Source organism: Vidua chalybeata, chromosome 10 (assembly GCF_026979565.1).
Source record: "Vidua chalybeata isolate OUT-0048 chromosome 10, bVidCha1 merged haplotype, whole genome shotgun sequence".
In the NCBI taxonomy this organism is placed as follows: Eukaryota; Metazoa; Chordata; class Aves; order Passeriformes; family Viduidae; genus Vidua; species Vidua chalybeata.
The window spans coordinates 20,023,823-20,046,064 of record NC_071539.1 but is presented as its reverse complement, the minus strand read 5'-3'; the positions used below and the strand labels follow the sequence as shown (position 1 = coordinate 20,046,064).

At 44.9% G+C, this 22,242-nt stretch overlaps 2 protein-coding genes across 4 annotated transcripts in view; both read right to left on the bottom strand.

Moving 5' to 3' along the window:
* The window catches only part of VPS8 (VPS8 subunit of CORVET complex), a 65,466-nt gene extending 50,007 nt beyond the window's left edge, over positions 1 to 15,459 (bottom strand). For both annotated transcript variants that reach the window (XM_053951185.1, XM_053951186.1), the window contains exons 1-11: positions 15,315 to 15,459; positions 14,570 to 14,638; positions 13,018 to 13,148; positions 11,515 to 11,608; positions 10,927 to 10,959; positions 9,471 to 9,525; positions 4,245 to 4,369; positions 2,748 to 2,834; positions 1,679 to 1,746; positions 930 to 1,083; positions 768 to 827 (exon numbers count right to left, since the gene is read on the bottom strand). In XM_053951185.1, coding sequence (XP_053807160.1) covers positions 768 to 827; positions 930 to 1,083; positions 1,679 to 1,746; positions 2,748 to 2,834; positions 4,245 to 4,369; positions 9,471 to 9,525; positions 10,927 to 10,959; positions 11,515 to 11,608; positions 13,018 to 13,148; positions 14,570 to 14,638; positions 15,315 to 15,422 — 984 coding nt within the window. In that variant the 5' untranslated portion in view covers positions 15,423 to 15,459. The remainder of the gene's footprint in view (positions 1 to 767; positions 828 to 929; positions 1,084 to 1,678; positions 1,747 to 2,747; positions 2,835 to 4,244; positions 4,370 to 9,470; positions 9,526 to 10,926; positions 10,960 to 11,514; positions 11,609 to 13,017; positions 13,149 to 14,569; positions 14,639 to 15,314) is intronic.
* A 110-nt stretch (positions 15,460 to 15,569) lies between these two features.
* NME9 (NME/NM23 family member 9) lies at positions 15,570 to 21,566 on the bottom strand. 2 transcript variants are annotated; one of them, XM_053951190.1, is made up of 6 exons: positions 19,267 to 21,566; positions 18,561 to 18,664; positions 17,379 to 17,450; positions 16,836 to 16,949; positions 16,262 to 16,334; positions 15,570 to 15,663 (listed from the first exon to the last, which is right to left on the bottom strand). In XM_053951190.1, exons 1-6 carry the CDS (start codon positions 19,367 to 19,369, stop codon positions 15,659 to 15,661), a joined length of 471 nt encoding a protein of 156 aa, XP_053807165.1. In that variant the 5' UTR covers positions 19,370 to 21,566; the 3' UTR covers positions 15,570 to 15,658. The 2 variants fall into 2 exon arrangements, with proteins under 2 accessions (XP_053807165.1, XP_053807164.1); XM_053951189.1 differs by having other exon boundaries at positions 15,570 to 16,334.
* Between the last annotated feature and the right edge of the window lie 676 nt (positions 21,567 to 22,242).

The following is a 22,242-nucleotide window of genomic DNA, read 5'->3' as shown; positions in this document are numbered from 1 at the left end:
TAAGGCACACGAGGCAGACTCTCAGCTCCAGGAAATGTGGCTCATCAGCTGCTTCTCACTTCTGACTGCACCTGGTACACACAGGGGCTGCAAAGCAAATTCCTGGCAGCAGATTGTTCTCTTTGGTCCAGCCACACATTTGGGAGCCCTTGGCAAAATGGACACCCAGACAGAACACCACTGGTGTCCAAGCTGCTCAGGGTAGATCCAATCCCACACGGATACATGGACTGCAACAAGCTGCAGCTTTATATCCCCCTTGTCTCCAATCTCCTAACATAACCTATCCCACATCTTCCCCCAGCTGCTTTTCCAAGAGGAATTAGGCCATTGACCAGTGAAAGCGAATAATCAAGAGTTCAGAAGACTCTTTAATGCTCAAATTCCTCTTGGTTCCTGTCCCTGTAATTAAGGGTACTGTTGTATGGTTCTAATATAAAACAGTGGCCCCGGTCCAAGGTGATTGTAGCCATAATCAGGTCAAAATCTCATGTGTGGATGCATACAGACTGCAGCAGGAAAGATAAGAAGCTGAAGGACTCCTGCTTGAGAAAATCAGCATCTTCACAGAGGTACAGGTGGAAGCAGCCTTCTCACCTCCTCTCTGCCACAACCTCCACACATCAGACCCACAGATTATCACTGCAATTTCACAGTTCTGTGGAAGGCAGTGGTACCAAACACCTGTTCCTGATCTCGTCTCCTTCCCTCCAAGAAAATGTTTGTAGCCGTAACCCAAAAAGCACCTGTTTCACTTTATTACTCACACGGCCATAGGGAAAGGTCATCCACACTTTCAGAGATGGCTTCAGGCCAATAACCAGGATCTTCAAGGAAAGCAAGAAGGCAAAATAAAATGTCTGAGTATACAGCAGAGAGCTTCTCCTTTGTGATCTCTCACATCAAGTCTCCTGCAAGCAGCAAGTTACCTTAGTAAGGGAGGCCATGGCCAGGAGTGAATACTGGGTGAGAGGATGGTCTCTCAAATCAACCTTTGCATGTAACGGCTCAATACAGCAAACTTCCCCCTTGGAGCCACTGAAGAGACACCGAGACTCGCACGTCCTCACTCCCATAACCCTCCTGCAAAGAGCACAGATCAGCTTGGTGGCAGCCCAACAATCTCAGGAGTGAACCTTCATAAACACTCCTTCTAAAAAGTCCCTTGCACAGCCCCAGGGATCACTTCAGACATGTCACTGGAGGCAATCCCATACAGCTGCTCAGATACAGACAAGAATTCCTTAAGATCTTATCTGAGAATATGGTTTGGGAAATTCCTGGACTTGATCAGATCGACTGTCAATCCTTCTTCCTTGTCCTTCCTCATCTTGAAGAGGCCAAAAGCAAAACGAGCAGCTACTGCAGGACAGCTCTCACTAATGAGCCAAGATAAAATGAGAGGCAGCACTTTTGTGACAGCTACCAAGAGCCCATAAGGAGTGTCAAATTCTGGACAATACAGCGACACCTTAACAACTATGGCTATTCTTTGGCTATTGCACTGCCACACAGCATCTTGCTTCAGCTGAGAAATTACACTGCAGCCCTAAATTACACCTTCAACATTCAGGCAATAACTTCATTGGTTTCAATGGGTTTTTTTCTCCCTAGGTATTAGAAACCACGACCCAGAATTGGTTTCTTGTACTTTCTCTGGGTAGAGTTATTATCTTACTTAAATGACAGTTCAAACACGGAGCCTCCGCTGTCATTGCAAATTGCGAGTGTCGGATCATCTGTAAACTGAGCAGAAAACGAGATTAAAACAGCTCTAAGAAATAAACTACAAAAAATGGATATAAAAATACATGCTATGGCAGTACTAACAACACACAGAGTACAAGCAGTGCACCTACAGAAAGACACCTTTAACATACTGAATTGAGACAATTACTGGGGCTTTTTATGACGTGCAAGAAAAGCAAGGTTTGTGTTTCACCTTCATATCCCCAGCAAGCCCTGTTGCCAGATTTTGGTAACAAAGCCCCAATACTTTATGCTGCAGCTCAGAACTGCAGCACACCAAAATCTGAGCTGCCTCTAGAAGGGCTCTCAGCCTCAAGCACATGGGTTGGGGCCAGAGCTGCTGGATGGGCTGCAGTTACAGACCGACCCAAATCAGAAACATCCAGAACTTCTAAAGATTATCAAGTAATTCAGGCAAAGGATCACAGTCTCCACTGGGGACACTTCTGGAGGTGTTTGCAATCCAGAATCTGTAAGCCCACAAACATTTGAGGCCATGTAAAACAATGCCAGGCACAAACTCGGGTATGATTTTCTGTGTATGACAGTAACACTATGCCGAACAAGAAGGCATAGATGATTTCTCTTTCAACCCAAAACAATCCCAACAAGCTATTTGAAAAACTGCTTACAGAAGCTACTTTCTACAGTTCAGATTCTTTTAAGTTGAAACTTGGCAAGTCATGTATTCAGGTCAAAACACTGCAAGTTTTAGAGAAATGTGTTCTAACAACTAATTCTTCATACATTTTGGCATTGGAGAGAGGAGTTCTAACAGACAACAACTGTTGTTTGTTACAGTACAACTTACAGCCAAAACTATTATGTCAGTATACTCAGTTTCATTTTAAAACAATTTCTGCTCATTTTTCTCATCTCTGGATACCACTGTCATAGGCAGCTGCTCTCATCTAAAATCTAAAAGTATTGCACAAGGAAAGTCACCACATCTGACTGAACAAAACTGGTATAAAAGCAATAGATTTAGTGTTTATTACCTTGATGTGCAAAATAGCTGTTCCTGGAGGGTGGGCATCTGTTATTGATCGCAGCAGCTTCCCACTGGCCAGATCCCACATGGTGATCTGCAAGCAGATTTTGCTCAGTACACACTCACTGTCAAGGGGTTCTCTCCATCACCTCATGCATTACAGTACAGCAACAAATTCCTATACTGCCATTATCATCCTGAGTTAGTAGGGGTTTCATATCAAAGAAAAGTGACCTGAAATATGTTCCTGTCCTGTTTCTCCAAGCAGTTCACTTGTGTGTTTAGAGCTGACACCATGTGTTATCTCAACTCTGAATCATGTCCTTTTGGCCAGTTCTCCCCACCTGCCCCACCTCCCTCAGCTCACAGCTATCTGCCTGATAAGAACATTAAAGAGTGTAAGATAACTTTGTTACCACCCAACAAGTCAAGTGAATTTCTCTCTCAGAACCAGTGAACAGGTGAAAAATCTCTGCTAACACCTCTGAGCAAAACTCAAGCATCTCCATGGCTACCATGAACCTTGTTCCTCCTCTCCTCCTGAGCTTGCTCAGCATGACAAGGCAGGTAGAAGAATAGACCTTGGCTCGTACTTAATATTAAATTCAAGTAATTTCTCAGCTAAGAAGCAAGAAGTCCCAAACTGCACACTGCATAACTGCCCAGAAGAGCTGAGATTACAATCTGAATAAAACTTTTTTAAGGGAAACAGTACTTTATGTGATCCCATAATTCATCTATGAATGCTTCTAGACCACATGTTTCAGAGCTCTTGCTCCAAAAAGTTTTATCTGAGCATAATTTAAAACTGGCTGCTGTCCTGCATGGATTAAGTATGGCCTGCAGCAAGCTGTCATTTAGTCCTATCATAGGCACAGGGGTGTGTTTCATCTACTATGAAGGTGAAAGCAAAGGAAAATGAATGCAAAAAGCAAAGTAGCCTTCTTTGTACTCGTCTCAATGTTACCAAGGTAATGTCTACCTATTTTGGTTTAGTCTTGTTAATTTTGCTCACGAGTTACTTTCTCTCCTTTGGTATAAAAATACAACAGACTCAACCCCTTTTCCCTTCAAAAGCTATGCTACTTATGTCATACAAGTATGGTATTAGCAAAAATTAACTTTGGGGTTACATATGAGTTTCAAGAATTTCAGGTCATCACCACAGTAAAAAACAGCTTTAATTACCACGCACAGACCTCAGAGAGTGGCCTAGAGAGACTAAACTGCTTGTCCCAGTGAGCCATCTCACATTTCAGTTTAACAGGAATTATGTCACAATTAATTTAACCCTTTGTTATATTCTGCATGACTCACTTCCTCCACAGAAACCTGATTCAGCAGGAATTGGCTGCCCCAAAAGGCTCTGGGCACATCATGCTTCATGTGCTGCTTCTGAGCACTGAACCAGCAACACACAGCTACAGACTGAGGAGGCTTGGCTTGGAGCTGCTGGCACCCTCTCAGGACAGAGCACTGGAGCAGCTCATCCTTTGGGAATTACCTGTCCTTTTGCAAAGCCACAGAGCAGCCGGGAACAGTCATTGTTGATGCTGAGAGCAGAGATGGCTCCGTATTGGGCCCCAACTGCGGTGCTGCCCAGACACAGCCGGAGAGCCTGGTTCTGATCTGGAGCAGAACAATTGGTAAAAAAATTAAAGAAAGAGCAATGGTTAAAATGAACATAATGAAATTATTTACACATACAATTCACCTGGGGTGCATTAACAATTCACAGTCTTACAGTTAAGTTCTTTTAAAAAGGGGTTCACAAGATGAGAGCTCATGTTAGAACAAAAAGAGTGGGACGCTGTCTTGCAGGGAAATACAAAAATTATTTTTAGAAGTACAAACCAGGGACAGGAAATATGGAAATGCAGAGGTATTACATACTGAAAAAGAAAGTACTAGGAAAAATCAAATCAGTATCTAGCTTTCCTTTCACTATTCTGCAACAGTGCTTAAGTTGTAGCAATGAAGATGACAAAATTAATTCTACCTTTTGAGCATTGTATTTCTGCCTTTGAACATCAATTACAAAAACCCAACAGAGGTTTTTGGTAAGTGAAATTTTATGACATAATTTTATTCTTATTATGCAATTTTACTCCTTGGTTTTGTTGCTAAAGGCCAAAGGCTGGGAGGAAAAGATACTTTTGTCTCCAAGCTGCACAGTTAAAACACTCAATGAGTTCTGGTGCATTCAGCTCTTACTCTATAAAGGAACTCCCTCCCTGAGCCACAGGCTGCTGCAAAGGAGGTGCCATGGCTTGCAGAGCCTCCACGGGGACTGCACTGCTGCAGGGCCATGCCCTGTCCATTCCTGCACACCACAAACCATGGGCACCTCTGTCTGTGCCAAGTTCTTGGAGGCTCCCACCATGAGAGACTCACAAGCACTTTACAAGATGCTGCTCTTCATTAGTTTGGTTGAGAATCCTCTGCCTGTCTTTGGTGCACCGCTCTCAAAAGCTAAGAAAAATGTTCTGGAGCTGCTTTTTCCACCTCTTTCTGCTTTTGTCCTGCTTTTGAGTGAGGGAGTGGGAAAAGATGCTTTGTGAGAACTCTTGGAATGAAGACTACAGGGATATGAAATACATCAGAAGCACCACAATAACACTGTGTGCAGAATTCACTTTGAGCAAGGAAGGGAAAGCATTGGCTCAAGGAAACAGAGCTGAGCACAGAAACCACCCTGGAAGATGTGCCCAGGGCATGGGACATGTTTCTGCAGCACTGTTGGGAATGTTCTGGCTGTGAAACAAAGCATGGATGTATCTTGCATTTCTTGCCCAAAGTAATGCATTTATCAGTCTGTTCAGACAGTGAGAGTGGGAGTCCCCTTTCAAATCCCACCTGTATGAAGAGGCAGGAGTGGAGTTCAGAAATAAACACCAGTAACAACAGCTGAACACCTAGATTACTCTAAAGCACTGCTCAGAGTGAGGAGAAAACATTCTTGGCCATGCCGCTAGGACACACCTTGACATCACTGTGAGAGGGGTGTTCACAGCATAGATCAGAACAGGTAAAGGAAAAAGAAGATGAATTATGAAAGATTTCCACAGAAGTTCAGAGAAAACAGAGCTACAGCTGGAAAACAGGTTTCATAGAGATATATTCTTCCAATGGTGTCAAGATCCAAAGAAACAGTACCTGTTCCAGAGGCCTGGAAATGCAGTTCATTTACAAAAATACCACCTAACCATAAAAATCTGTTTGAAAATAGGGGAATATTGCAGCTCCTTACATTAAAGGTGAATGACTTCTTCATTCATGGAAGTACTTTCCACTTCAGCCTAAGCCTGTCACTGACTCAATCAGTAACCTGCGTCTTCTCAGGCATGAAAAAGGAGAATCCTCCACAGGTTTCTCTGAAAAGGTTTTACATCTTTATATGTATCCCCACAGGAACTTTCAGAAGCCATTTGCTTTTTCCCTCACCTGCAATGTCAATTGAAAACAAACAAGGCCCCTGTTGTATCCCAAAATTAAGTGATTTGTATGACCAATCCAGTACTTGTTCTTTTTTCCAGACAGTCAAAAGATGACACACAATAAGAGCTATGAGACAAGATTTAAAAACAAAAAAACCCTCAACTATAATACGGATGAAATTGCTTCCAAGGCAAAGCAAGATCAGAAAATCAATGAGCTTCTATTAATAAGCAGGCAAAGTAATAAAAAAAGACAATAGCAAAAGTCTTTTATAAAGGTTATAAAAGCTGATCTAATGATTTTCCAGACTTGTATTATCAACTTGCAAGTAAGGCACATTTAAGGATTAAACATAAAAAGCTTTTGCCAAATGCTTGAAACAAAGGTGGCTATCAATTGCCAAAAAATGTTTTTAATTTTTCAATTTGCATAAGGCAATTCTTCATCCGAAAATGTTCCAGCAGTAACTGTAACTGTGCTGCTTTCAGACTCTGAAGTCAAAATGAGATGGAGTTGAAATACAATTCTGGACATACAGAATAAAGACAAGTTTGTGGATGTGAAAGAAGTCATTTTCCAAACCAAAGAAATGAGCATAGCACTGCAGAAGTTGATACTGCTTGGATCACCAGGTTTTCATCAAGATCTTTGCCTTATGTCCTGAGTTTGAAAGGCCTGCTTGGTTTTCTGCAGAATTACTGACACACTACTGATTTTATTAGGCACAGTGCCAAGAAATGCTGTGGGTGGATAGTGATCTCATGGAAGAGCCTTGTCCTTCCCCAAAACAACACCTTTACAAATAGCAATGCACCTGCTGCCCTAGGACATTACAAAAATCACATTTACCTGCTCCTCTATTGTCCCTGCCTGGAGAATCTGGGAGTGTGCAGTGCACATGCACCCACTAAGCAATTCCCAGCAGCATCATCCACCAAGTGGTTCCTGCACTGCTGAGCTGCCCCTGATATCCTGGCACAGACAACATGCAACCTGGGCAACACAGGGCCTGGTCATGCAGGGACATGCACACAGCAGTGGTACTGTACCTTTGCCTTTCAGTCCACACAGAAAGGGCCAAAAGAGGAGAGAAAAGCCAGAAATCAATGTAAGAGGAAGGAGTGAAGCAATGAACAGCACATATGTGACAATCTCCAAAGAAGAGAAATTTCAGATTTTGCTGAGTGTTTCCTTTGGTTAATGTTTCCCCTTCTGATTTATTCAAGAAATGATGCTGTGATGTCTAGTGTTCTAAAACCAGGCAGTTTAAAAAGTGAGCTTATAAATTTGAATTTCAATGCATAGAAGACCAAAAAAATAGACATTTGAGAGGAAATAAAACTGGAATTTCACTGTAACATAACCGGTAAAACTATTTTCACCCAGTTACCAAAGGAGAGTGTCTCCAGGCCTCCAGACATCCCCTCCTACTACCTCTTCTGCAACACTTCCAGGATGTCAGACTTGGCATCTAATCCAACATTAACCCAGAAGGAAAGTTGGCTTTTCAATTTTACATGTGCAGCCTGAGAACTGCCCTGTGATGATGTTTCAGGAGTCAACAGAAGCATTCACAAAAGCAGAATGAAAGTTTCCCAAGTTGTCTATAATAAGGACAGAGCAGACAAGTCATGAGTACAGGTGGGCTTAGAAGAAGAGACAAATTAGCTGAAATCAAATATATGAAAGAAAAAATAAAGTTTAAAAATGTATTAGTGACAACAATTCAGAGAAATACATTAAGAAACCAAAAAATGGACCTACAATTTTGCATGCAAAAAAGATGTTATGTTCCCACTGTACAGTATAAACCCTGCACACACTTTACCAACCTTCAGAGAGTAAATCTCACCCTAATTTACACAGCTAGTAAAAAACCAGTAGATATATTGACTGGTCTACAGAAATATAGTCTTGGTTAAAATTTCAGAATAAACCCAAGCCAGATCTCAAACCCTCTCTTTGCACAAAACAAAGCCTTCTAGAGCCCTATCCTGTCAGGATTTCTCTTTTTTAGATAGATCTGAGAGCACTGGGGTGAACGCCCAAGTTTTAGTTACAGAACTGAAGGAATTCAGCAGAGAATAAGTGTCCAGGAAGCATCCTGAAACAAAACTGGACACTGTACTTCCATTCCTCATCACTTTTAAATTACAGCACAGAATCATGGAGTCATTTCAGCTGTAAGGGAGCTGTGCATGGAGGTCTCTGGCCCAGTCCTGCTGCTCCAAGCAAGGTCAAAGAGACCAGCCAGCTCAGGGCCTTGCTGAATTTTGAATATCCCCAGGCAAAGAGACACAACCTGTCTCAACTTTATCTAATGCTTGAACACCCTCAGGATGAAAATCTTCATCAGAGTTCCCCTCAGTGCAGGTCCACTGCCCCTTACCCATCACCATGGACCTTTGGGTGGGATCTGAGGCTCTCTTCAATCCACCTTCCCTTCAGGGAGCAGAATTGGTTGAATGTTAAATTAAACAAATGGCATCAAATAGTTTAATGCCTAAATACCTAGGAAGGTGAGTCTTGCACTTTCAGTCTTTCCCATCTCTATGGAGTACCCTGTCCCCTGTAACTTTTGGTCTCCAAGAATTGCAACCAGCATCAATAAATACACTGAAATTTGTAAACTGGATAAGAACTGGGCTACATAGGCAAAGGGCACAAAACCTGAATGTGAATGGGAACAGTTCAAGAGCTGTTCTGTCCCAGCTGGTAAGCTGGGCAAACAGAGGCACAAGCTCAGAAAACCTTGTAAGAGAGTTTGGTGATAAGAGGAAGAACAGAATGACAGAATGAAGGGACCCAGAGGTGTCTGCCTGGTGCAGGGGAAAGGCAGGGAAGGAAACACCCAGGGCACAGGTCTGCAGACAGCCAGGGGTCAGAAGCCCCACTTCCCAGGGAACACACCTTCCATAAAGCTGACACCTATTTGGACACAGGGCAGAAGATTATTACTGATGATGGCTGCATACAGGTTGTGGTCTCTTACACATGAAAACAGAGTATTTTCTATTCAAACATAGAAAAGACTCTTTAGACAATTCCCACGTGGTAAAATTTCTCAATATCAAAGTGCCAAACCCCAACAATGCACAAGAAACATGAATAAGGATGACAAATATTACTCCTGCTTCATTTCTTTACTGAAAGAGAAACACATTTAGCACAAACAACATCTTAGAAGAAACCCAGCCTGCAGTTATAAATCAGGCTGGCGGTTTTTAGCCATTTTGCATATTTTAAGATCATTAAAATGCAAAAAAAACTCCAGACTTTATTTTTAACTTACCAAATATCAGTGCTAACCCATGGGAAGTCCCCACTGCTATCAGATTTGATGCTGCCTGAAACAGTCATGCAGGAAGATAGAAAGCAGAAGAAACATCTTTCACAAATCCACCACTTATCAAGCAAAGTTTGCCAAAAGACTGGAAGATTTCAATGGAAGATTTCAAAGGTTATAACTTTTTCAATTTATAAGTAACAAGCACAATTCCTAGATGAAGACAGATAGGTACTACACCTGAACAACCATCACACAGACTATGTCAAGATCAGAGGGCTGCTTTTTCCTCTGCTTTTTGTAATTCAAATGCTCAGAGTGGTACCCACAGCAAAATTTCATCTTTCTTAAGTCAGTCTCACTCTTTCGGTGTAATTGCTGACTATAAATACTTGGGATTTTATCCTAAATCAGCTGCTACTTCCACATCTGAACTATTCTAAAACCCTGGCTAGTGTTGGCCCCCTGAAGAGCAGTCTACAACAAACCAGAGACTCCAATTTCTTTCCATGGGGAATTAAACAAATCCTATTAAACATATCCTCAAAGATCCTACTGCACTTGCCAACCTGCACTCAATGAAATAAAACTTACTAGAAATCACATAATGCTGTAGATATAGTCTTGTCTATATATCTTGTTCTACTTTTTATTTCTTATCAAGTCTAAGTCAGATTAAAAAAAATAAAATGTCTGGATGTTTAAGTACAGGTTTTTATTCTACGTACATATCAGTTACAGCGTGTTTCCAACTTCACTGTTTTCTAAGGTAGTCTTTTGCCTTAGAAGTGACTACTTTTTCCTCTTCTTTTTAAACAAAAGTATATTTTCTTATGGGCTGCTGTTGCTACAGTCGAAGGGACTGAGCACACCTTTAGTTCCTTTGTAAAACATTAAAACTCACTTCACAAGGGCAAAACAAATATTGACTGTATTTCACCTCATTAAAATGTTTCTCTTCTCATTCTCCTACAGGCAGTTTCTGACATATTTAGACATGATTAGTATGCTTAACTTCAACTTTGATGCAAATTGCTAAGCAGGAGTATCCTTCAGACAGCTTTTTAGTTAATACTTCAGACAGAGAGACAAGAGATTTTGAACCCATCATTTGCAGCACTCCAGTTTAAGTTTCCATAAAAGCTGTCAAAGCAATAATTGGCAAAGAAGAAACAATTAGGGAAATTCAGTGTGCTCAACAGATGGAGACATGTCAGGTGCTCAGCTAAGAAGCTCTGGTGATGACATAAAAAAAGGAGGGTGTGAGGCTTGCTCAGCAAAGGGGCAGCTGGGCAATGAAGGAAGGCTGAACTCTGCCCCCAGGGAGCTTTCATGCTGCTGCTCCCACTCCTCACACTTGAAAAGTCAAGCAAGATGCATTTATCAGCTGTCTTAAATACTGCTTTAACAAACTGGCATGAAAACTAAATATACAATCTTTGAAAACTGTAAGAGTACTTACAATTGCAGTGGGCAAGCCAGCATCCACTTTGTCCTGAGGAAACAGGAGAACCCATGAGTGAGAGACACAACTCATAGATGATGCATGTCTAATAATTAGAACAACTACAACACACAGAAAAATCACCACCAGCTGCATTTTAATGGTCCCACCAGGGCAGACAGAGCTGAGGGAACCACTGGCTAGAAACACCCAGAAATAGAGAGGAAGCAGAATATCCTGTAATTCCATGTGGAAGTTACTGTGCTCTTCTCAAAGAGCCATGTGTCTGTTGGAGGCATTGAGCAAACCCAGTTCCAGCACCTTCAAGCACACTTTCATGTTATATGAACATTTCCCACCAAGCTTCACAACATCTAACAACACAAATCAGTGCTAAAAGTGACCTACCACATCACTGCTGCAGCATGTCAGCTAAGCCTTGATTCATTGCTGCCTATAGACTGCAGGTTAGTAGCTGATGCCCCTAACATGGTGTTACACAGAACTAACAGTAGGGTCAGACAGGAGATCTCACACACCTCCCTAATAGATACCAAAAGAGTTTCAAATTTTTCTTAGTGGAGTTGCCCAGAAGATGACACTTACTGCTGCAGACACTATTTGGGCAGAAATTCCTTTCAGGAGTGAGAGCCGTATCACTGATCCATGGAGTGAGAGAGAATCTGGGAGTTTTTTCTTCCTAAGGAATTAAGAAACAAACCAAAAAGCATTAGAGCAGAATAAAAGCTTGGAACTTTGCCTAACTCACAGCCAAGCCAGCAGGTAAATTCTGCATACACCTGTAAGTCATGCAATTTCCATTCTTTGTCTTGGGGCCACAGAATGAGGTAAGACATGAGATAATCAGCAAAGCCTGCTCTGCCTGCACACAGTTTGGTTTTAACTCATCTTCTGGAGTAAAAAAAAACTACTTCCCCAAACAAATGGTCAGTTTCAAGCACATATCTACAAGCCTTAGAATTCACTAATACATTCTGAAAGCAACATTTCAGCTCTTTCAGTGAGTGAGGAAGTTTAAACCTGTAAAGGTGAGTATCTACAGAAAATGCACAACTGGAAAAGGCTCATTAGCAGAATGCAGACCTGTAGGAAAACTGGGTGTATGGCAGAGAACAGCCTTCAATTAATACACAGCTCACCCGATATGAAAGCTTAAATGCTTCTGTTTGTGGAGAATATGCCCTTTAAAACTAACTAGTGCAGGATCAGTTATTTCAAAACAGCTCTGGTAAACTCTAAAAGGCAAGACAGGGAAATTCCCCAGCAAAACTGCGATTTTGTTGCCGAGCTCACACCACCAGAGAGCCAAATTCCCAAAACTACCAGGGAAACATTGGGTTGTTCTCTCTCCAGAGGTGCACAAGCAAGCAGCTCCCACAGAGGTTCATTAAATATCTTGTTAGTAGCTGGTGTTATGGCTAAGGACCCATAACCATGGCAACTAGCCTTACCCAAAGGTGACAGAACACCTCCAGGTTTTTCTGCATACTCTGTACTGGAAGAAGTTTAAGCAACTCCATGTAACATTTCTCTCAGTACAAACAATCTTATTTGAAAAAAGAAGGGACAGAGTCTGTACACCACCCTATGCCAACATAAACCATGCGACTTCAGAGTGTTCATATCCTGTGCAATTGCTCATGGCACACAAGGCAGCCATGGGAGTGGCTCAGGCCATAATTTGAGTAATTAATAACACATAGCAGCAGTATTAGAGTTAATTATCACGAATTAGATGTCAATATTAGCAGTCCACTCACCGAAGTGACAGCAGTTGCCTTTTACAAATAACCACCAGCTACTTGCAGACTAGGTCAGACAACCCTTTGAAACATTTTCTTTAGAGTTAACATGATTCAGTACTTCAAAGATTCCATTAAAATATGGAGAAATTTAACTAATCCATCTCCCATAAAATGCCATTATTGCTCAAACAGGCCACCCCCAGTGCAACTACAAATCCCATCTTTGCCTATGTGATCCTGGAGGAATAACAGTGTTTTATGAAAAAAGGAGGACTTATTTCTAATGGATGTAAGCAGAAGCCCTTCACAAAAGGTTTGACCTCCCTGCATGAGGCTGCAGTACCTTTTCAGGTGTGTCCTGTCGCCACTGTCAGAGCTGGCCACAGAAGAGGTGTCATAGGAGTGTGTATCCGTGTTATCAATGTTCAAGAGAAAGGGATCCTCCAAAATGAAAGACTCTTCTTCATCATCAGTCTGGAGGGCAAGAATTACCACAGCTTGCTAAATGTTCAAATGCACAACAACATAAACAACTGAAACATTAGCAAAGCAGCATCAAATCAGCAGGGAAATGGAGAAGGAGTGCACAAGAAAGTATCAGATTTAAAACCCAAAATTTAAAATTACTTTTCTGGGCTGATTCTGTGGAAGGTTTCCAGAATTCACAAAAATCACAGAAGAGAGATGGAGAACAAGTCAGCTAACCTTTCTTCCCCAGATATTATGTACTCCATGAAAACTTTAACTGCCCTTTAACAGAGCTGTTTCCAAGTCTCCAAATTGCCAAGAGAAGGCCTAGAATTATCATCATCTACTCCAGCACTTCACCAAGTGGCACTAAGAGCCCAGAAATCCCTCCAGCTGCCACAAGAGTTGATTTTGCTCTTTTCTCAGCTCTTCTGTTTGCAATCTCTCTCTCCTGTCAGTCTTAGCCTGGAATTTTTTATTACAGTTTTTCAAAAAGCCATTCTCCCTGATGTGTTCTAAAACCAGTGCAGCTCCTGTTGTTCTCTCAGCACAAAGCCAGAGGGAGCAAACACAATGCCCCAGCTGATGCCAAACAAGCAGGGAGCAGAGCAGCTGCCCCTCATTTCACTTACACCTGGCAGCCCTGTGCTCATTAAGCATCTCTTTCTGAACTGCAGCTGTTTGTCTTTTTGGCTCAGACAGATTGTTCTCTGCTAAAATCCTTTTCAGAAATGTTTTGCCAGTCATTCCCATCCTAAGTTTACTGAGATACTGCAATAAGACTTTGTCTGCGCTGAACTGTATCTTCTTCATTATCACGCTCAAGTTTAAGACTTGGAATCTACTCCTCTGACATGTATGTCACTGCATGTCCTTAAAGTTTGAGAAAACCCAAATTTACTGAACTTCCACTACTCAAGGCACCAGCAGAAACAGGACATAGCTACCCCTACTACTCCTCTTGTTCCCAGACTGTCTGTTTGGGACACCTTATATGTAAAAGGAACAATACAAATGAAGCTGTGAAGAATCTAGCTCTCATCTCCTCTCACAGTTTCAGAACTACTCTGAATACTCTATAATTACTTTTAGCTAAAAACAGCTGTCTAGTGACCCTGACCTTTAATAGGCTGCCTAGACTTCAGGTGACTCTCCAGATCTACAGATGAATGTGCTTGGACTTGATGAAAACCATTTATGCTGCAGCTGTGGATATTTTAATTAAAAAAAAAAAAAAAAACAACAACACCAAAATTCCGTATCACACACTGTAGAGCAATTACTCCACTGAGTATGCACCTGCTAGCTATCAGCATCAGGAAGCCATGAAGCTCTACAATGTTGTCTTCCAGGAAACTCACAGTAAGAGTAAAGGAAAAGGAGCATGTGCTGCCTCACCTGACTCCCCTGTCAGATGGTTCACTCACCTCATTTAGGATGCTCTCCAGCGTTGGAGGGGTATCAACTTGAGGAATGTCGAATTCTTTGTCGTCAATCTGTACATCAGAAACCACAGCCTGAGTTTAGGTTGCCTGCTCCTCCTTCCAAACCCTAATTACAACCACATAAAAAGCAGCTATACACGCCTCTGCCTGGAAAGGCAGGCAAGAGCTCTGAGGGCAGGCTCACACACAGTTTCACCTGGCTGAGTGAGGATATTTCCTTCTTGGAGGCTGTGTGAAACTTATTTCCACAAACAGTCATAGAATACTTCTGATGTTCTGAGAATAAACACGCTATTGCACTATAAAGGGTCTTGCAGCAAGAGTGAAATTAAATGACTGACTCTGCACCTGCTACATAAGGCACCCGCCATACAGAACTTTGGGGGTTGTTATTTTTTTTCTTACATACGGTGAAGCACGCGAAATTTCAGTAAATGACAGTGACAGCGACCCATGTCACGATACAGGAACTGGCGCAATCAGCCTGGGACGGCCCCGCCGACCCTCCCTCCCGGGTACCCGAGAGGCCCGACCCTCCCTCCCAGGAGTGTGGAGGGAGCCGCCGACCCTCCCTCAGGCCGGCTGTGTGAGGGGTCCGACCGTCCCTCGCGCGTCTCAGGGACCCTCCGAGCCTCCCTCGGCGGGCGCCCGGCCCTGCGGGAAGCGCCCGGGCAGGCACAGCCCCCGCGGCCCGGCCGTGCCGCCTCCGCGGCGGTTCGGGACGCACCAGCTCGCTGCGAGAGTCCAGCTCACGGTCGAGCTCCGCCACGCTCAGCCGGTGCGCGGGCGGCTCCGGGCACGGCTCGGCCTCCGCTGGCTCGAGGGCCGCGGCCATGGCCGGGCCGGCTCCGCCGGGACTCGAACCCGCGACCCGAGCCTCCTCCCCACGCAGCCGCAGCGCGGCGGGGCCGCCCCCGCGCCAGCCTTAAAGGGGCCGCGCGCCGCCGGCGGGCACCGAGGGACACCAAGGACACGGAACCGCTGCTGCTGCCGCACGGAAATCTTGTATTTATTGAAAAAGGTCGCATCTGCTCCACGGCTGCGGTCGTCATCCCGGACCCGATGGGTGCGTCAGCCTCCGAGGGAAGAAAATGAACGAAATTAACAATAGGCGCAGAAAGGAGAAGCAGAGACCAACATCCCTCACACGCCCCTTCATCCCATGGTGCTTCAGCTAAAGCCAGGCGGGTTTTGGTTCCATTCCCACATTCTGGAGCCTAAGATTTGGTGTGCACAGGATGCAGCATTGTCCCAGCAAAGCCAAGGAAAAAAATGTCCCTTTTTAGGAGACGATGCAAAAGCCTTTGGGAATTCGTGGCTAATTTTAGACAAGGCAGGAGATGGTATAAGCAGATTTGGAGCCCAAGCATTTGTGTTTTCTTTTAAAAACCACCTGGAAACAGAAAGCCATGTGGGGTCTCCAGGAGCCCTTGCCAGGCAGAAGGTGAGGGGGGAGGGCAGGGCAAATGTAAGATAAAACACATTGGAAAGATAAATACCCCAGTTTCACAGTGCCAGACACCCAAACGATGGGTGTGTTTCAAGGTGACTCTCCCCAGTCACCTTGTGTCAGGTGTAGGAACCAGCAGCAGCTGAATCCGTGCTGAAGGCTCCAGCTTTTAAAGGTTCCAGCTCAAGGCCCAGAGAACATCCCACACCTATGCCTTGCCTTACCTGTTAGTCCTTGCTGTTGCTCCTCCTCAAGGGGAGCTGTGCTTCCTTGCTCTCTGGAGAAGCTGTCTGGCACCTAGCAGCAAGAGCACATGGATGAGACAGGAACATCCCACAGGTGATCCAGGTGAGCCCGTGCCAGGCAGGGCCCCAGGTCCCAGCTCCCCCTGAGCAGGAACAGCCCTCCTGCTGTCCTGGGCCAGGTCGGCTCAGCAGGGACAGCAGAGGACCTGCCTGTCCAGGGTCACCTGCTGAGCTCTCAGTGCACAGCAAGAGCTGGGGGAAAAGCATTCCCAAGAACAGGCCAGCAACATCAGCAGAGAGCTGCAGGCTTTAGAGATGCCTTAGGAGCAGCAGGTAACACATAAGTAAGACAGTTTTGCTCCTGAGAAATGTCATTACTTTAGACCACACACACAAAGCCAGTGCCTGTGGTAGTGGCTTAGGAGGTTGGCTGGGCAGAGAAAGGGATTTTTGCAAGAAAAGTTCTGCTTTAGAGCTATGCTGGCCATGGGGAGCTGAAGCTCTCCTCTTGCATGCACATCTACAGGTGTCTGAAGCTTTAGTGACCCATTACCACCATGGGCTCTCCTCCACGTAAACCCTTCCTTTCCCCTGCCAGCTGTTTCAGGATGGTCTTCTGCAGCAATGGTGCATCTGCTCCTCTTACAACAGCCACTAATTCTCCTCCCTGGAAGGTGTGAAAACAAATCAGTCAGCAAGTGCTCAGGTTGTGTTCTCTGGGCTCTGGAATTCCCCACAGCAGAACATCACCCACATCATGTACACTCCTCCCCTCAGAGCTGCTCTGCTCCACAGCAAGAGGGAAGCTTGGAACAACCTGCTCTGTGTCTCCTCATCAGTCTCAGGATGAAGCAATGCAGCTTGTGAGAGGAGTGAGGTCCTGCAGAAGCAGCAGGCTGAACCTGAAGGCTCCACATGGCAGCACACTGGCTGTATATTCTTATCTGCACAGCATTTGATTACCAGCAGATACAGAGCAAATAAAATTGTCCCATAACATGTGAAAGAAATAAAATATCCTCCCCAAAGGACCACTGTTCCCACCAGCAGGTCACATTTATTGCTATGCAACCACTGGGAAAATATTTTCACTCACTGTATAAAAGAGAAAGACAGGCTCACATTGTCCTCTGTATTTTTCCAGGGCATCAATGGAATCAACTTCAGCCTAAAAGGAATGTAAAATAAAATAGGTGTTTCTAGAAAAGCATTTCTGCTCCAGAGGGATGCACACACAAGTGCCTGGACTCAGACACCCTCAGCTGGCTAGTACTCATCCCCCCACACACAGGAAAACACCTCTGGGTCCCAGACTTAGGGGACAAAATGACACTGGTCAGAGCCAGGGGCACAGCCAGCTCACAGCTCAGTTCAGAGCCTGAGAAGCAGGCAGATGTCACCTGCAGGAGCTGGAGCAGCACTCCTGTGGGACAGGGATATCTATTCCCAGCAGCTTGCCTGGGTGAGTTCCAGAGAAAAAGCCTGAGAAGTGAATTCAGGTCTCCTGCCCATGAGGCTGAGAAGTGCCAGGAGGAGCTGGAGTGGCAGCAGAGACAGGAGGGCTGAGCCATGAGAAACCACACTGCCCTCAGCTCTGTCCTCAGTCCAGAGCTGCCACCAGCCAGGAAAGGCACCAGAACACAAAGTCACCACATGGCTGAGGCAGGGAGGGACTTGTGAAGGGCTCCAGTCCCAGACCCTGCCCAGGGCTGGGCAGGGCTGCTCTCAGTGCTACAGCAGGTTGTGGCAGTTTTGAGCTTTTCCAAGAATCAGCTCTGCACAGCACTTTGGGAACTTGTCCCAGTGTCCTACACTCCCACCTGAACACTTTTCTATTTACTTGGACCTTTCCCTGCTGCAACTTAGGCCATTATCTCGTGTCCTGCTGCTGTGTTTCCCTAACAGACATCAGCCTCTGCCTTCTCCATCCTCCCCCCCACTAGACATCTGTCCCTTTTCCTCTCCAGGGTGACCAAATCCAGCTCATTCAGCCTCTCCCTCTACATCAGAGGCAATGTGTTAATAACTCTGTCTAATGTTTCTTTCTTAAGTAGAAATCTGGAAAGCATAGAGCAGTTGAAGCCTGAAAATCCTTAATTATATGAATTCTTATAGATATACCCAAGCCCCTGTATGTGGCAGGTTCAGTCCCAGCAGCTGCAACTCCTGCACTACTTTGGTTTGGGCTAAATATTGGAAAGATAAGTGACTTCAGCCCTTAGACCTCAGCTGATTTCAGAGGACTGGGTATTTTAAGCAGTGCCAAGTGAGATCTTACCACAGCAAAATGCAGGAGATTACTGCCAACTTCATTCTTGATTTTTTGGAACAGATTCACTACTGGTTTGCATGGGCCACACCAGGCTTGAAACACATCGACAACTGCAAGCAGGAAAATGGGTCAGAACGAGGCACAAACGGGTCAGTTCAGACACAGACCAACAGACCATGTGCTACAAGGGCTGGATTCAGCTCTGAACTGGGAGCCCTTGCAAGGTTTGAAATGCTGCATCAGAGGACAGAATTACATTACAGAATACTAAGAGTATTACTTGAATTTTACTACACATTATTACGTTACTAAGAATGATGTGGAGGAGTCTTAAGTAGAAACATGGGCATGGCTGTGACCTTGGAGATAGCAAATTTCCCATGGAAAACTGCTGCACAGAGGTAGAGCATATGAGGTTTTCCCAAGAACCTTGGGAGCCAGGGCTGCTCCTTGTGCTGGGGACACTCCTGTTCCAAGCAGTGGAGACTGGATGGACCAGCACTGCTTGGATTGCATGAGGACTGTCCCACATAAATGAAGAGGACTACAACCTCCTGCTGGTCTCAACTCTGTTAGAATATTTTTTTCTTCCATTCAGGTTAAGGGGACTAGAGAGACTGACTAAGCATCCTTAACACTGGTAATTCCTAACAGTCCTGATGTCCTTTTAACACAGAACAAGAACAATTCAGTGTGCTGACCAAACCCTTACCAATGAGTCCTTTGAGACAAAGCATTTCTTCCCAAAGCTCCTGGCTAGTAATGTTAATCTGTGTGGAAAATTGAAAAACACAGTAAAAGCCACAGTAATTCATCAGGTACTACCCAGTTGCTGCAAACATATTGACAATTCACTCAAGAGGGACAAACCTGCCTGAAGAGGCATTACCAGAGCACTCAGGAAACTCCTCTGACTGTGGTTCTCTCACCTCTGACCAGCTGATCAGGATGTCTCACAAGATCCAAGGAAATGCAGAGGGAAAGGGCAGCAGCATCCAGCCAAGGGCAAGTGCTCCCATGGTTAGTGGCACTACTGGAACAGTGGCTGCCTGGGGATCCCAGACTCAGTTTGCAAAGGGCTGTTCTGGGGGTTGGCTGGGGCCCCCAAACTGGGATCCCAGACCCGCATCCACTTGTCAGGATCTCCATCTGCCTGCCCAGGGTTCCAGTTGAACCACACCTCGTTCAGGCCCAGTTCTCACAGGATTTATGAATCACCTGATTCTCCAGCAGCAGTTTCTCACCTTGCCTGCACACAAACTCTACTATTTGAGATGTTTCAGCCTTGATAAACCAAACTAGTAAATACACAATTTCCATGATGTGTGGGCACTGGAGGGTGGTCTGAAGCCAGCATGTCCTTACCTGAATTCCCAGCTGTTACCTAAAGACTTCCAAAGCACAGTGAGCAGAGAACACAAAGTTCTGGGCTGGGAGGGGCCCATGGAGTCCTTCACCTACTCTCCTGCACAAAACTCAGCATTAGATCAGTTTGCTCAGGGACTGACCCTGTCAAGGATGCCCTAGACCATTCCACACACAGCACCACCCACTCTATTATCCCACACTCCCAATACTGTTATTAGAAAGGATATAATCCTTCACATTTTCCCCATCTTACAGGACTTGCCCTTCAGGATGTACTTAGAAAAACACAGCAAGTTAAAATAAAAAAGGCTTCTGGAGAAATGCAAGATCTGGTTTTGTTCATCCTGAACAATGAAAATTCCTGATTCCTTCCTCAGTGGGTATCATCAACCCCAACTACATTTAGACTGCAGTGGAAGACAGCAAGTTTCATCAAGGCCAGCTATTTCATAATAATTAACACCAATGGGCATTAAAGAGCTGCTAAAATCTCACAGCCAAGAATTCCAAGAGTGGGAACTCCAGTCCAAATGAAATACTCTCTCACAGGTGTTCAGAGCTACATCACTGGGGGTCACACTGGGCAGTTTCTCCAGGGCCCTGTCCCGCTCAGGGAACAGGGAGTTGTTCAGACACCTCTATTTATTTGCCTGTTCAGCACATGACCCAAGCTTAGTTTTCTCAGAGAACACCTGCAGAACTACAAAATTTAATTATTCCTAGTGCTGGGACCACCCTTGGAGTGTTTCACAGAATGCTAACAAGTCTAAATTATTTATGACAGTATTTTGTAGTAATGAATTTGGCCATAAGTTCAAATGCTGGACTCAAGTACTGCTGGCACTCTTCAAGGTACTTTGCTAATTTGGATGTCCTGAGGCTGCTTGGACTTGGCTTTTCCCTAACAAAAGCAGATCCCTTCCAGGACATCCCCTCATGTCCTACACAGGTTCAGCTTTCATCTGCAGATGTAAAAAATCCCAGATGTGCAGATATAGACCCAGATTTCCCTTCACTGCCAAAGGGGCACGGTCTAGTTGATGTAAAGTTCCCTATCCCACAGGAACACAGCTGGACAAGCAGCAACAGAAACTATTCCTACCTTCGTAAAGTGCCCCTCTTTCCTTGTTACACATGTCCACATTTCCCAGTTTAAACAACGAATAAACAAGGTCATAGAGCCCATAATACTTTTCATTATTTCTCTCTTGTGAATACTGAACTGCTCTCAAAATTTGAAGCAGATCTGCAGAACCCATTTCTGGTTTTCAATGTTTTTGCATTGCGAACTGCTCATAAAACCCCCTTCTTCTCATGCAGTAGTTATAAAGCATCACTAGGTCACCTGTGCAGTGTAAACAGGAAAAATTCCTCTACACATCACTGTGAAATAGATTTTTCAGCCTTTGAGTCTTTCTTGTATCTTGTGGCTTTTCTAACTTTACAGCAATCTTTCTGAACATGACCTGGTCAGAAACATCCAGTAACTCTTGCCATCCAGGACATATGCCAACCCCACGCAAACTCCTAAATGTCCTCTGAGCTATTACCTCACAAAACAGAGGCATTTTGGTCTCTGACAGCAGCCAAACCTGTGCTAGGCCCCAAGAGCCCCAGACACAACCTGCAGCCATGCAGCAGCTCCCTCTGCACCCCACAGCCCTGACTGGGGACACATGTGACCTGCCAGGTCCTCCCACGCTTCCCACCTGCCTCCAGGGACGCCTCTTCCCCACAAGGACCTCACAGTGGGGCTTTGCCAGCAGAATCTGAGATACCCCAAGACTGAACTCCATCCTTTGCACTTACTTAGAGTTTAAAAGATCTAGTAAAGGCCTGCCTACTACTACTGACCTGCAGCATTACCTCCTTTTTCTTTGTAGCCATCCTTCTGCAGGAACAGGGTCCTTTGAGCAGCTGTCCCAAACACAAAGCACTACAGATGGCTTCTAATCACCTGGATCCAAGTGCTGGCCAACCTGCACCACAGAGAGAGCTTTTTACCTGTCTCTGCTGCTCCAGCCCAGACACAGCACCCACAGCAATGGTGCAGTGCTCCAAACCTGGACACACCTTTGCTCACACCTCCCCCAAGAACCGAGATGCTGCTGCAGGGCCTTAACTGCAGCTCCCTTCCAGGGCCTTGTACAGCAGCTGGCAGGACCCCAAGGCTGCCATGGCAGCGCTGGCATCACCAGGGCAGCGTCAGCCCAGCCCAGCCCAGCCCACTCCCTCCCCCGTGTCCAGTGCCGGCTGCAGCCCAAGTTCAGCTCCATCTCCCCTGGGACTCCTGGAGCAGCAGCTGCAGGTGGAGCTTTTC

Excerpts from the sequence above, each read along its gene's own strand:
- NME9 (XM_053951189.1), bottom strand. The coding sequence starts at position 19,369 with ATGAATTACTGTGGCTTTTACTGTGTTTTTCAATTTTCCACACAGATT. Across the intron at positions 16,950-17,378 it reads CTGTCTTTCTCTTTTATACA|GGAGGAGAATTAGTGGCTGT; the intron begins GTGAGTGAAAAT and ends CACACCTTCCAG. Across the intron at positions 16,335-16,835 it reads GTGGAGGAGAGCCCATGGTG|GTGCCAGACAGCTTCTCCAG; the intron begins GTAATGGGTCAC and ends TCTTGCTGCTAG.